The sequence below is a fragment of the Phragmites australis genome, chromosome 15 (assembly GCF_958298935.1).
Source record: "Phragmites australis chromosome 15, lpPhrAust1.1, whole genome shotgun sequence".
In the NCBI taxonomy this organism is placed as follows: domain Eukaryota; kingdom Viridiplantae; phylum Streptophyta; class Magnoliopsida; order Poales; family Poaceae; genus Phragmites; species Phragmites australis.
The window spans coordinates 7,709,371-7,724,337 of record NC_084935.1 but is presented as its reverse complement, the minus strand read 5'-3'; the positions used below and the strand labels follow the sequence as shown (position 1 = coordinate 7,724,337).

The 14,967-nt window shown below is 50.8% G+C and overlaps 1 protein-coding gene and 1 pseudogene across 1 annotated transcript; both read right to left on the bottom strand.

Annotated features, from left to right (window-relative positions):
• Window positions 1–4,944: 4,944 nt before the first annotated feature.
• LOC133892098 (cytochrome P450 89A2-like) lies at window positions 4,945–6,276 on the bottom strand (annotated as a pseudogene).
• A 2,949-nt stretch (window positions 6,277–9,225) lies between these two features.
• Window positions 9,226–13,150, bottom strand: LOC133892016 (uncharacterized). Its single transcript, XM_062332761.1, has 2 exons — window positions 12,497–13,150; window positions 9,226–12,061 (listed from the first exon to the last, which is right to left on the bottom strand). Exon 2 carries the CDS (start codon window positions 12,056–12,058, stop codon window positions 9,518–9,520), a length of 2,541 nt encoding a protein of 846 aa, XP_062188745.1. The 5' UTR covers window positions 12,059–12,061; window positions 12,497–13,150; the 3' UTR covers window positions 9,226–9,517.
• Window positions 13,151–14,967: the final 1,817 nt, after the last annotated feature.

Below are 14,967 nucleotides of genomic sequence, written 5' to 3'. Positions count from 1 at the left end.
ATTACAGCTCTGCCCCGGGCAGTTAAGTGGGCCTCGACATCCAATCGTGGTCTTCGGTTGACCCCATGACTCCGCCGAAGGCTTCTCAACTATCAGCCGGAGGTTCACCACGGGCTTCGCTCCTTCTCTTCGGCACCATGAGTTGATCTTCGGTCTCCGTTCGAAGACGCGTTGCTACCTTCGCCCACTCCGGTTAGCAAAACTGTTGGTGTAGCCTTCGGCTTCCGACCAAAGGCCCGTTGTCGCCTTCACCAACGCGGGTAGCTGGGACCGCGAACGTGCCTCCGGTCTTCGACTAAAGGATCGTCCGGGTCTTCGCCCGCACAGATGAAGGATTTGGGCCAACCTCCGGGTTGCGACCGAAGGTACTTCGTGATCTTCACCTGCAGTCCTTGAAACATCCATGTAATCACCCGAATGCGTAGCCACCTGTAGACTTCGAGTTACCCTACGAAGGGGGAGGGCGAGAGATCATCCCCAACACTAGTCCACTCGGCGCCAGAGATTTGACACTACTCCAGACACGTGCATTTTTGAAACTCAAGCAAGTCGAGAAAACGCACCTAGCAAGACACACAAGTTACAGCAGCCTAGCGGTTGCAACCCAGACTTTGAATCATGCGACCTGAGTTTGATTCCCGGCTGGGCAAGCTAATTTTTGCAGATTTAGCAAAAAAAATCCGGTGGAAAGGGTGTGCATGCTTACCTTCGACAGCCACCGAAGGTGGGCCGCACCGCTGGCCAGCCGAAGCATGGCCAAGCCTTTGCCAGGCGAAGGACATCCACTGGCCGAAGCCCGACCGAGCCTCGCAAGCGCCGGACGGACCGGCCGAAGCCAGGCTTGGCTTGACGAGCCGAAGGCCTGATGAACAAGCCGAAGACCGGATGATCAGATGGGCCTCACTGGCCGAAGGCCAGAAGCACCGGTCGAAACCCGGCGGGGCCGGTCGAAGCCTACCCAACCCTCGCCAGCCGAAGGACACGACTGGCCAAAGCTCAGTTGGGCCTCACGAGCGCCGGATGGACGAGCCGAAGACCCAGATGATCGGACGGGAGTCATGTGCCAAAGGCCAGAAGGACCGACCGAAGCCCGGATGTGCCATCCGAAGCCTCTGCCTAGCCTTCACTAGTCGAAGGCCATGGACTAGCCGAAGACCGACTGGGCCTTGCGAGCACCGAATGGACCGGCCGAAGACCAGATGATCGGACGGGAGTCACATGATGAAGGCCGGAAGCACGATCGAAGCTCGAATGGACTATCGCTAGCCGAAGGCTGGCTGGGCCTTCGCCAGCAGAAGTCTTTGAACTGAAGGCCACCCCTACGAAGGGTATTCCTGGACGAAGGGTTCCCTCGCTCTTCGAACCCGTCCTCACAGACGAACAGTTGTATCTATGCTCCAGGCAAAGAGAGGAATGGAGGTAGTGGGAAATACCTGTATCCTTGACCCTAGGGTCCTTTATATAGGAGAGGTAAACTTTCTTTTCAACCTACAAATATTACAAGAAGACCTATAGGCTACCTTTTTATGTGTGCTTCTTTGTAAGCCTGAGCCTTTCCCTCAACACATGTCATACTCATTACATTTATCAGGTTCACAAATACTTGTTGCACCCCATGAGTGCTAAGATATAGGGGTGCTCTCGCAAAAATTCCTTTAAACATATGCAAATTTAAATTTCAATCAATGCACATATTTAGTGGGAGCTCACCATACATCTTAGAATTTAAAAACCTTTAATTCAATTATCTTTTATAAGGTTTAATTGTGTTATCATCAATCACCAAAGGGGAGATTGAAAATGCATCTAGGCCACCTATATGGGTTTTAGCTAATTGATGACAAACGATTAAGGTACTAACGTATTTATTGAGGTTATGAATAGGTTTTATTCACGATGGAGAAGTTAAACGAAAATGACGTCCCTCAAAAGAAAAGAGAAGTGACATTTAGTTACTCAATAGGTTTTAATTCGCTTTATTTTTGAATTTGAGTTTTGGAATGCCGTTCTATCAAGAGGAACGTGTATTGATAGTTTTGATTGTGTCTCAATGCTCAAGTTTCCTTTTAGAACCAAAAATTGAGAGACTTAATAATCCGCAGAAACTGGGAAAGTGTTGTTTTTGTCTGAACTTGGAGTCTCCGGATTTTGGACAGCAACCTAGAGTCTCCGGGTAGAGCTCCGAGCCAGGCTCTCGGAATGGGTTTAATGTTTTAACCCGGAGTCTTTGGGTTGTCCCGGATACTCCGGGTGACCGGAGTCTCCGGACTATACTCCAATAGAGAGTCTCGGTTTGAGCCTAAAAGTTGCACCTGGACCCTTCAGGTTCTGTGTTTATCTGGACCCTCCAGGTTGGGTTCCGAACAGACTCGTGGTTGTGCGATTTGTACCAACCCAGAGTCTCTAGTTTGACCCGGATACTCCAGGTCAGTTTAAAAAGCACAGTAACCGCTAGTTTTTGAGGGGATGGTATAAATACCCCCTCACCCCCTCCTTCATTTGCTGCTGAATAACTCGTAGACAAACTCATTCATAGCCATTCAATAGCCCTCCTAACTTCTCTAAAACCTTAAATCTTGAAAGATTTGGAGAGTAGAGTTGGGAGAGTGAGACTAAGAGCTAGTGAGCTTAAATACAATCTTGAGTACTTGAGTTCATCGTCAAGTCATCAATCCACATTCTTTACTCTTGGAGCCTTGAGCTCCTAAACGGTTAGGCATCGCTCGGAGAGCACCCAAGATTGTAGAGTGTCCCGAAAAGTTTGTATTACCCCAACGATTTGAGTAAACAACCCTACCTTGATCTTGATGGTCACTTGGGTGAGGAAATGGTTGAAAGAGACCCGGCTCCTTGTGAGCTCCTCAACGGAGACGTAGGCACTTCTTTGTGGAGTGGCCGAACTTCGGGATACAAATTCTTGTCTCATTTACTTTCTTGCATACTTTTTTGTTCTAGTTGATTTTGAATGATTTGCCTCGATCTACTTGCTTGTGAGTGTGTAATTGCAGTTTGTTGATCAATAGGTCTTTAGACATCTATTAGAACATGTGATAACTCATAGACTAAAGTAGATTTGCTTAAAAGTTCTTAGTTTTTTATTTCATGTTCGGGCCGGACTATCCGATTCACTCGGAGTATCTAGGTCTGTATAACCTAGAGTCTCCGGATTGACCTGGAGTGTCCGGACACTGTAATCCGTTGCGAAGTTTTAAATTTTAGATATTGCCTATTCACCCCCCCCCCCTCTAAGCGACATCAAGTACTTTCAAGTTGCGAAGGCCGCCACCACCGCGCAGTCATCAGCATCTGCAGTGTGTCGTCTTCTTCCTCACGCTGGCCACATCCTCACTGAGCTCCTTTATCAACACGTACGACTACATCAAGCAAGCTACTTCGACTACACCGATAGTCTGCACGGCTACACCGATGCACCTCTTCTCACCCATTGCTCATGTCATCACCGAATGTAGGTTTGAGCTTCACACTCTTGTTTTTATGGGTGTTTGATTCGAAGCTTGTGAATTGATGATCACCAAAGTCTAACACCGGCCTCCCGCGAGCGAGCGACGTCTGTGTGGCGGCTTCCGGCTATTTCTTTCTGAGAGCCCAGGATGCGTACGAGGTAGCCAGCGACCAGCGAGGCAAGGGCTAGCACATGAAGCTAGCGCTAATCAGATCCAGATCGGTGAGTGCAGTGATGGCCCTGCTGCCGGTGGGCTAGTGGGTATCTGTGTGTACGGTGTGTTGCTGTGCGTGTGATGGGTTTGGGAGGGGGTGCTCTGTTTCGTGGCTTCTAATTTACACGCGTGCCAGGACACCAAGTAGTAACTTTCTTTTTTGGAAAAAAATTCTCTCTGCAACTTTCCTTTTTTAGAAAGTAAAAGTTCTTGAGAAAAATTATCGGAAAAAGTTACCAAGAAAAGTTATCGAGAAAAGTTTTTGAGACAAAGTTATCGAGAAATGTTTTTGAGAAAAAATTATCAAAAAAAGTTATACATCAGGAAAACGTTTGCTTTAAATATCAGCACAACCTTTTTTCAACAAAAATGTCAGCACAAAATTTTGAGAAAAATTCCCAACACAAACTCGCACATGGGCCTCAGCCAGCCCCACTGGACCTCCCGCCACACCCTGTGGCATCGGCCCGCAGGCCGCGTGTCCCCCGGCAGCCCCGCAGGCCGCGTGCCTCAGATTCGGACACAGGCGACCGGCCCGCGACATCCCCAGGTCGTGCGCACGCTCAAAAAGAAATTTTGGCTGTGTTTAGGGGAGCACTCTCGTACTGAACTCAAACAAGTGTGCACTGTGCAGTGACAAATGCTGCTGCTGCTCTAGGAGAACCCGGGCCGGGAGACATGAACTCAAACTGCGCGTCTGAGCCAGGACCGGCCGTGTTGCTCGCTGCATAGAGTTTCTATTTCGATCCAGGTTTATTTGGAACTTGGAAGCGAGAGTTCTTCTGATAGTGGATGATCAATGTGGTTGATGCTGGTAAAAGACCCAACTCTGTCCGACTTGGTTGCATTGCGTAGGCCTGCGCAGAAAATGTACTTTTGATGAACTGGTCTGCAGTGAGCCGATGAAGTCGACGACGAGGAGGCGTTGCAGTGGGCCGCGATGGAGCGGCTTCCGTCTTTCGAGCGCCTGCGCACGGGCCTCCTGCGGTCGGACGGCGACGGTGGCCACAGCAGGTGGACGTGCGCGCGCAGGGGCTGCCGCACCGGCAGCCGTTCATGGAGCGCGTGTTCAGGATAGCCGAGGAGTGCAACGAGCGCTTCCTCAAGAAGCTCCGCGAGCGCATAATCCGGTAGGTAATACATGCATACGCATCTGTTCTTTGGAATTTAGTTGTGCCGAGATGCAAGTGGCCCGTTTGTTCCCATCGAAGGATCCCAACACAAGTGGAAGAGTATGATACAGCTCTGACTTCATAGGGTGCATGCACTACTGTATTAGCTCTCTCCGCCGTTGGTAGAGCAAGCAGGAGGATGCCGGGGTGGATCGGCATTGGTCCAAATCTAGGAGACAGGAATGAGCAGGGATTGTGCAGCAGAGTCTGCGGAAAACATGAATGAGGATGAACGCAAGTCCGCCGTCCATCACCGCCCTGATGTACGGGCATCTCGCGGACGTCCTCCGATCCTCCGAGACTGCGCCGTCTCTGTCTCCGCAGACGGTCTTGATCTCGTCGTGGAACTTTTGCTGGACGGCCGCGTTCTTGATCAGCTCGGCCATGATCCACAGAAGCGCGGTGGATGTGTCGTCGGCCCGGAGTTCAGGAACTCGGAGCAGAGCGTGACGATCTCTTCGTCTGTGAGCGCGCGGTCCCCTCCGGCTCCTGCGGGGAGCCTGACGTCTAGGAGAGTGTCCACGTACGTAAACAGTGCTCGAACGTGGCTTCTCTTTCTCCCGAGTCCCGCCTGGCACGCGCCGCCCGGGTTGTGGCCGAGGAGCTGTTGTTGTTCCCTGTAATCCCGTCGCGCGTCGATCAGCTGCACGAACAGCTCCCTCTGCCGGCGCAGCAAGGCGCGCGCTGTGCGGAGGCGGCCGCGGAAGAGGTGCCTGGTGACCGCCGGCAAGAAGGACAAGACGCCCATCTTGGTCGAGGTGTGGACGAGCCAGGCGCGCTCCGCCTGCTGTATCGCGCGCACCGCGGGCTCATCGAGCCGCTCGCCGAAGCAAATGAGCACGAGGAGGCAGAACATGGACTACCGGAGCGCCTCCGCGACGCCGGCCACGGAGGAATTAGCGGCCCCTGCCCGCAGCTTGTGGGCGAGCACACGAGACGCACCCAGTCCCGCGCGCGCGCAAAATGCCAGATGCGCAGCATCACACCGTCGAGGTTGCGGCTCAGGGCGTGCCACGCGGGCCCGTAGCTGGCGCGCGCGACGGTGCTGCCGACGCTAACGCCGAGGAGCGCGCTCGCGGGGTCATCTTCGTCCGGCCTGTCCAGCAGTGCGGCGCCGCAATGCAGGGCGGCGGCGTGGGCGAGGCGCCGGTCGGCGACGAAGACGGAGAGCCGGGAGCCGCCGAAGTCCCGGAGCTCCACGACGGGGCCGTACCTATTGAAGAAGCGCAGGAGGAGGGGCTCCAGGTCAGCCGGGGAATGTCTCAGCGGCTCAGCCACAGCAGGCTGCCCAACAGCGGCACGGCCGGCGGGCCGGGAGGCAGGCGGCCCGCAAGCCCGCGGTTCTTGGTATCGCCGACGCTGTGCAGGATCAGGAGGGGGACAACCACGAGGAGGGCGATGGCGACAACGAGGAGCCAAGCCTCCATGGCGATGCCGGCCGATCTTTGAGCGTTGTTGTGTCATTGTGTGACTTGGCGTTGCGAGTTTCGGGTATGCATGCATAAGCGTGCTGCACAAAATCTCACACGTAGATCTTTGGTTCCCATATGACACGTGATTTTTGCCACGTCTATATGTACACGTAGAGTCGTTAGATTCAAAATGTATGATATAGATGGAGGTCTCGTGGAGTCTTTCTTCCGAAAGTCTGCTTCTGTGCTCTCATAGTATAAGACGTGTGCACTTTGGACTTCGGACTCGGACGCGGAGTACGTACTCGTTTCTTCGTATTACGTTTTCAGGTGTGGATGCCCCAGCTCGTATTCACATTGAACACAACGGTTCATTCGTATTGAGCGTCTTTCAATCATATTCGTGTTAGGAAAAAAATTTGAGAGACAATCTGAACTTCTGTTGCGTGTTGCACGGCTGCCCGACGGGAGAAAGCGCACAAGATAAAGGATCGGCGTGACCCTATCTTTGTCGCCTACAAGTTACCTTCTGCTGTCGGAATGCAGAACCACGAGCAACTGCACATAAATATTAAATACTAAATTTCAAAAATCTACCATTATTTTGACATATATTACTGAAAGCTCACAACCGGAGACAGCTTCTTTGCCGAGTGCCTCAGGCACTCGGCAAAGGACGATATACACTCGGCAACGGCTTTGCCGAGTGCTACACTCGGCAAAGGGCGCTTGGTAAAAAATTTGTCGGCAAAGACCTCTTTGCCGAGTGCAATTTATCGGGCACTCGGCAAATGCTTTGCCGAGTGCCAATGAATCAAACACTCGGCAAAGGTGGCGTCTGTGCCGAGTGCCACCTGGAGGACACTCGGCAAACAGGCCATCTTTGCCGAGTGCCTGGACCGTGGCTCTCGGCAAAGCGGAGGCCTCTTTGCCGAGTGTCATGGCCATTGCACTCGGCAAAGTGACTGAAAACAGCCTTTTTTATTTGTTTTTGACATCCCATCCAAACAAACAGATATATATATATATATATATATATATATAACAAACATCACCAACATCACATATATATCATCAACAGCACATACATATCACCAACAACACATATATATCACAAACATCACATGTCTCACAATATATCACAAATAAGTTCACAAGTAATCCAAGTGCTCCATCATCTACAACCATAATTGCAAATAGAAGTACCATTAACAACTACAAGTATCATCACCAAGATGGTCAATGAAACTGATTTGGTGAATGATTCGCTGAAGCATGAGGATCGTTCGATGCCGCCGATTGATTCTGCACAAAGGAGAAGAGATTGCATGTGTGAGACAAGATAAATATATACCATACATGAATAAAATTTTCATACTCCACTAGGTCTGACCGTAAGCATGAACATACAAACTAAAACATTTATACTCACAGGAGTAGAATAGTGAGGAGGTGGAGGTGGAGGTGGAGCGAATAGCGAAGGTGGCGGAGTCACACCCGTAGCGGCGCCAATACTTTGCATGTACTGAAGAATCTCCACCATCCTCCGCTGCTCGGCCTCCATCGTCGCCTGCATTTGCTCCCGTATCCTCCTCTCTTGTTCCAGCTGGGCCTACAATATATTCACCCTAATGTTACAATAATGCAAAGGAAAGGTATGAAAAAACCAATGAACGACGAATAAACCAGGAATAACCTCGAGTGCCTCCACCCGGTGGTGTGAAGTGTCCTTCCGAGGTCGTATGGCCGGGCTCGTGCTCGTGCTGCTTGCTCGAATCTGGGAGAGACTGGGAGTAGCGGCCGAGTCGATTGCGCCGTCGCCAATCCAGTATCGCCCATGCTTCTTGCCTCCTCCCACCCTCATGACGACTTCTCCATCAAGGTCCTCGGTGCTCGGATCGTACTCTGGCCCATGGACCTCCCTTGCCATCGATGTGTACTCACTAAGGCGGTTGTGGACGGTCGCATTGCTGTACGCCTCGGGCCCGTCCTCCGGGTTGTAGTCGACGTCGGACGTCGCCTTGCCCTTGTGGGCCATAGCAAATGCCTTGAAGATGGAGCAAGGCTGGCCACCATGTGACGCCGACTGCGAGAAAAACAGCAAGATGATTAGAAATCATGCAGAATTGAGCGTTAGAATAAATAAATGAATTCGCGTACCCATGTTTCTGCGTATCCGCTGAGGTTGCGGCTGCCTTGATGGTGTGCTACACCTGGCATCATCAAACGCCGCTCCCGGCACAAGTTGTGCGTCTCCTCCCACTCGCGTGAGCACCACTTGTCCACCATCTGTTCCCAGCACTGGGGATGCGCGGCGCACCAATAAGGAATCATCTACAGGCCATCAAGTACATGACATATCAGAAGATGAAATTAAGCCTACTTAATCTCAAAAGGAATCAGTATTAATGTTCTGTATTTACCTGCAGGTACTGGTCCCGGGTCAGCGTCATGGTTCTTGCGTCCCTTTTGGTGACCTTCGTTCCAACGACGGTCCCGTGGTAAGTTACGACGGCCTGGATGCGCGCCTCGTAATGCATGTCCACGACGAGTTTTTTGCAGCATTTGGTAGCCACCGCATCCGCCCTGGCCTCATGTCCGTCCTGGCATCTAAAGAAATCCTGCATACAAACACGATGTATCCATTCATTATTTCAAGAATGTCAAATAAATACGATGTATTGAGCAATGTAGTGCGAGGAAGACTTACCCACAGCTCTTGCTTCACCCGCTCCGCCGGGCGTAAAAACTTGAGTTCGTATATTTCTTCAATTCTTCCATAATACTCGACCTCATCAACGCCGGGCGTAAAAACTCCGGAACTTGTGGTTCTTCGATTGGGCCGACTCTGCTCGTAGCTTGTTGTGCGAAAGCGATATCCATTCACGTCATAACCAGAAAATGACATGACCCTATAGGCAAAGCCATCGGCAACCTGTCTCAACTCGGCACACATAGACGCATCCCTCTGGCCCTGCAAGCTCAAGCAGGATACATCGTTATATTATTCGCACGTACGAGTAACTTGGAATGTCAAACTACGTACGAGCTAAATTGGACGGTACCTTCCGTTTGAACCAAGAAATGAAATCGGGCATTCCATTTCCCGCACCCTGTCTAAGAAGGGTATCTACCTGCTGCGGGGTAGGATCCCTTGATTGACGCCAGAATTCATGAAGAAATTCCCTGTACCAACGAGAAACAAGGGGGTTGGATGCAGAATAGTGATGGCGTATTTAACAAGTTCGTTGAGAACTTACTGCATGTACGGTGCCACTTCGTCAAGGTTGGTCAACACGTATAGCATGATATGGCGCCACTCTTCATGATTCAAGGTCTTGGGGGTCGATGCACTTGCGCTTCCGAGTTGGCCTCGGAAAAGGCTGAGGTTCGATTCATTTTCGCCAGCATTGTAACGAGGGGGTGGATTATGCACGCTAGGGAGGTTGTCACCATAGTATGTTGTTGTGAAGTTCGCCACCTCCTCCAGAATGTATGCCTCTGCAATGGAAGCCTCGATTTTGCATTTATTTCTACATTTCTTTCGAAGAACCTTTAGACATCTCTCGATTGGATAGCACCAACGGCCCTGCACGGGCCCCCCCATTCGTGCCTCGTACGGGAGGTGCAAAATCAAATGCTGCATCGGATTGAAGAAGCCGGGTGGAAAGATCTTCTCCAACTTACAGAGCAACACAGGTGCCATTCTTTCCAAGTCAGCAATCACGGTCCGAGATAACTCCTTGGCACAAAGCTGGCGAAAGAAATAGCTCAACTCTGCTAGCACTAGCCAGACATGCTCAGGGACATAGCCCCGAACCATCGCCGGAAGAAGCCGCTCAATCCATATGTGGTAGTCATGACTCTTCATCCCTAAGACTCGCATAGTAGATAAGTTCACTCCCCTCCTCAGATTAGCTGCATACCCATCAGGGAACATTAACGTCTGGATCCATTCTAGTACTTCCCTCCTTTGAGGCTTGCTCAAGACAAAATCGGCCTTAGGCCTTCTCCATGTCTTGCCGCGACTAGGAGGCTTCATATGTTGGTTTGGTCTATCGCATATCGTTGCCAGATCCACTCTAGCCTTAACGTTGTCCTTTGACTTGTCAGGAATGTCCATGATTGTTGCCCAAAGTGCCTCGGCAACATTCTTTTCAGTGTGCATTACATCAATGTTGTGTGGAAGAAGAAGGTCATCAAAATAGGGGAGCCGAGTCAAGCCCGACTTATGAGTCCACATATGTTGCTCACCATATCCCACAAAACCACCTTCTGGATTGACCACGAGACCATCTATCTGTTCACGAACCGTGGCACCAGTCATTATCGGTGGTGCAGGGTCTGTCACTACGACACCTTTCGTAAAGTTCTTGATGTCTCGTCTGAATGCATGGTCAAGAGGGAGGAATTGCCGATGTTTGTCGAACGATGAATACTTGCCACCCTTCTGCAACCAAATGAACCTCAGACCTTCCTTGCATACTGGGCATGGGAACTTCCCGTGAACACACCAGGCGCAGAATATCCCATACGCCAGGAAGTCATGCAGGGAGTAGTGGTACCAAACATGCATTTTGAAGTTTTTCTTTGTAGCTCGGTCGTATGTCCATACCCCTTCCTCCCAAGCACGGACCAATTCATCAATCACAGGCTCCATGAACACACCCATATTATTCCCCGGGTGTCCAGGAATTATCAACGACAAGAATACGTTCTGTCGTTGAAAGCATATGCCGGGGGGGAGATTGAGGGGGATAACGAACACGGGCCAACATGTGTATGGGGCAGCCATCATTCCATAAGGATTGAACCCATCTGTTGCCAGCGCAACACGTACATTACGAGCCTCTTTAGCTTTCTCATGATGAATGCCATCGAAGTGGGTCCATGCTTCACCATCGGATGCATGTACCATCCTGTCAGGATTGTATCGTTTGCCATTTTTGTGCCATGTCATCTGTTTCGCGGATTCCTCGGTCATGTATAGCCGTTGGATCCTCGGTATGAACGGAAGGTGCCGTAGGATTGTCACGGGAATGTCAAGCTGCCTCTTCTGGCCATCACCAGAATCTACCTCCAGGAACCTAGATGATTTACACTTTGGACAGTACTTTGCTTCCACGTATTCTTTCCTAAATAGGACGCACCCCTTCGGGCAAGCATGTATCTGCTCATACGGCATCTTAAGTGCACGAAGGAGTTTCTGTGACTCGTGCATGCTCTTTGGCAGAAGGTGACCCTCCGGAAGCAGGCTGCCAATAACTGTCAACATACCATCGAAGGCGTCTCGACTCAGGCTATACTGGGACTTCAACGCCATTATGCGTCCAATGGCATCCAGTTGAGAAACCTTTGTCTGGCCGTGAAGGGGTTTCTGTGCCGCGGCAAACATGTCGTAAAACGCCTTTGCGGTTGCCTCTGGCTCCTCCTCCGTACGTCCTTCAGCGAACTGTGCCTCGTGATAGTCATTTAACATGTTTGCTACCCCGGCCTCAGCATCATAATCCTCGACGCGTGGCCTCACCACCTCCTCTCTCGTACGATCGGCTTCACCATGGTAGACCCACCGGGTATAGTCTGCCGTAAATCCATTCTTCCAAAGATGTTCCCCCATTACCTTCTTCGTTTGTCTTTTCCTGTTTGCACATTTGCTGCAGGGACAGCAAATTTTACTCGCTCCTTTAGCAGCCACGCCAAATGCCCGTTCCAAGAAAGCATCGGTCTTGTCGATCCATTCATTGGTGACCTGACCCTGACTTGCGCGGCCCGTGTACATCCACTCACGGTCCTCCATCCTCTAACATATATAGCGGCGAGTAATATAAACATCAATTGCATCTACACGACGTTCCTACTATCTTATAGGTGAGGTTAGGTCCTAATCCCACACGAGGATCCGTAGATGAGGTTAGTTTCCATTCTCTACTCCTATTCGAGACAGAATTTCGGCAGCACCTCCCCGCTGTTCTCCAAATACATGTCCTGCTAGGGAGAGTGTGTATCCGGAGAACAACAGGGAGATGATGCCGAAACTCTGTCTCCGATAGGAGCAGATCATGAAAACTAACCCCACCTACGCATCCGCGTGCTGTCCAAAAAACGTGGACAATTCGAAACAGATACGGTTTTAGATATGCAAATATCTGCATATTTCCAACCGTATCTCTTTCGAACGGGAGACGCCTAACTGGGTTACGTGATCTACAACATGATACGGAAAGAGGGGTTATACCTAGGGTGGCGGTGGAGTCAGGCGACGTGGTGCAGGCAGTCTCGCAGCGCCAAGGAAGGCGATCGGGGTCGCCGAGGTACTCCGGCGCCGCTCCGACTGGCTCTTCTCTGCCAAAAAAGAAATATAAAACTGTTAATACAAAATTTCGGCAGCACCTCCCCTGCACGGTGAGGTTTCCAAAACCTGCAACAAAACCAACGGCACGATAGCCGACATGCACATATATATGAACGGCACGATGGCCGACATCCACAAGATTATATCCAACCGCATATATATAACAATATCACAACCACTCCTACGACTACTTTGACTACCACCACAACTACTTTACCACTACTACTACCGCAACCATTAGTAATACTACGACGACGACGGTATGGCATACCTAGTGATACGGAAACATCGGGAACGTGACAACGACGACCGGAGCGCCTCCTCCTCCTCCTTCTTCTTCCTCCTTCCTCCTTCTTCCTCCTCCTTCTTCTCTTCCTCCTTCTTCCTCCTCCTCCTTCTCTCCCTCCTTCTTCCTCCTCTCCTTCCCTTCCTCCTTCTTCCTCCTCTCCTCCTCCTCCTCTCTTTCCTCCTTCTTCTTCCTCCTTCTTCCTCCTCTCCTTCCCTTCCTCCTTCTTCCTCCTCTCCTCCTCCTCCTCTCTTTCTCCTCCTCCACCGGCGGCGCGTGGCGGCGGGCGCGGCGGCGCTGGCGCGGGCGCAGGGGCCGGCGCGGGCGCAGGGGCCGGCGGCGGCGGGCGCGGGCGGCGCGGGGGCCGGCGGCGCAGGGGCCGGCGGCTGCGGGCGCAGGGGCCGGCGGCGGCGGCGCAGGGGCCGGCGGCGGCGGGCGCGGGCGGCGCTGGCGCGCTGGCGGGCGCGGCGGCAGGGGCCGGCGTCGGCGGGGGCGGGCGGCGCGGGCGCGCTGGCGGGCGCGGCGGCAGGGGCCGGCGGCGGCGGGCGCGGGAGCGGGCGCGGGCGGCGGCGGCGGCGGGTGCGCGTGCGTGCGTGCGAGCGGGCCGGCTGGGCCGGGTACTTAAATCCCTGCTTTGCCGAGTGCCCCCGATCTGGCACTCGGCAAAGAGGGGTTTTTTAAAACCATGTGCAAATTCTTTGCCGAGTGCCCCCGATCTGGCACTCGGCAAAGAAAACCGGGATTTTTTTAAAAAAAAATTTCAGGGTCTTTGCCGAGTGCCAGAAGTATGGCACTCGGCAAAGACACGCTTTGCCGAGTGCCAGACTTATGGCACTCGGCAAAGAGGGTATTTGCCGAGTGTAATTTTTTAACACTCGGCAAACCCTAATTTTTTCCCCCTTTTGGCCTCCAAATTTTTCCTACAGTCCTCATACAGTACCTGTTACTCCATGTTCCAATGTGGCACATTTCTCGGACTTTTTCTATATTTCTTTAATTCATTTCAATTAATTGAATTTTCTTGGATAATTCAAATTATAACTGCTAGTCATTCGAATAATGAAAAAAAATGAATGGAAAAATGATATTCATGTTATTTAGTATAATGTGAGGCCGTATCCAGGAACATACCACCAATTTCGAATATCAAGGTCACGAAACATGACCACGAACTTGCGATCGAGTTGTTTTTAAATTGTATAAAAATCAAACAAAGTCCGAAAATCTTGAAACTTGTCAAGATATCATGATATCATATGTGGAGGCTGTCATAAAAATTTGAGAAGATTTTAAGCAAGTTATCACGTACGATGCTTGCAAACCGAAGAATCTTCGAAAAAGTTGCTTAAAACCTTGCTGAGATTCTTCGGTTTGCAAGCATCGTACGTGATAACTTGCTTAAAACCTTCTCAAATTTTTATGACAGCCTCCACATATGATATCATGATATCTTGACAAGTTTCAAGATTTTCGGACTTTGTTTGATTTTTATACAATTTAAAAACAACTCGATCGCAAGTTCGTGGTCATGTTTCGTGACCTTGATATTCGAAATTGGTGGTATGTTCCTGGATACGGCCTCACATTATACTAAATAACATGAATATCATTTTTCCATTCATTTTTTTTCATTATTCGAATGACTAGCAGTTATAATTTGAATTATCCAAGAAAATTCAATTAATTGAAATGAATTAAAGAAATATAGAAAAAGTCCGAGAAATGTGCCACATTGGAACATGGAGTACCAGGTACTGTATGAGGACTGTAGAAAAAATTTGGAGGCCAAAAGGGGGGAAAAAAATTAGGGTTTGCCGAGTGTTAAAAATTACACTCGGCAAAGACCCTCTTTGCCGAGTGCCAGATGTTTGCCGAGCGCTTGCTCTCTGGCACTCGGCAAAGATACTCCTTTGCCGAGTGTCCTATTTCTGGAACTCGGCAAAGAGGGTCTTTGCCGAGTGCTAGATGTTTGCCGAGTGCTTTACCTCTGGAACTCGGCAAAGACCCTCTTTGCCGAGTGTCCGATAAAAAGCACTCGGCAAAGTATGGGACACTCGGCAAAGACGCC

Bases quoted from the DNA above. Each gene is read 5' to 3' on its own strand.
- LOC133892016 (XM_062332761.1), bottom strand. From the start codon at position 12,058: ATGGAGGACCGTGAGTGGATGTACACGGGCCGCGCAAGTCAGGGTCAG.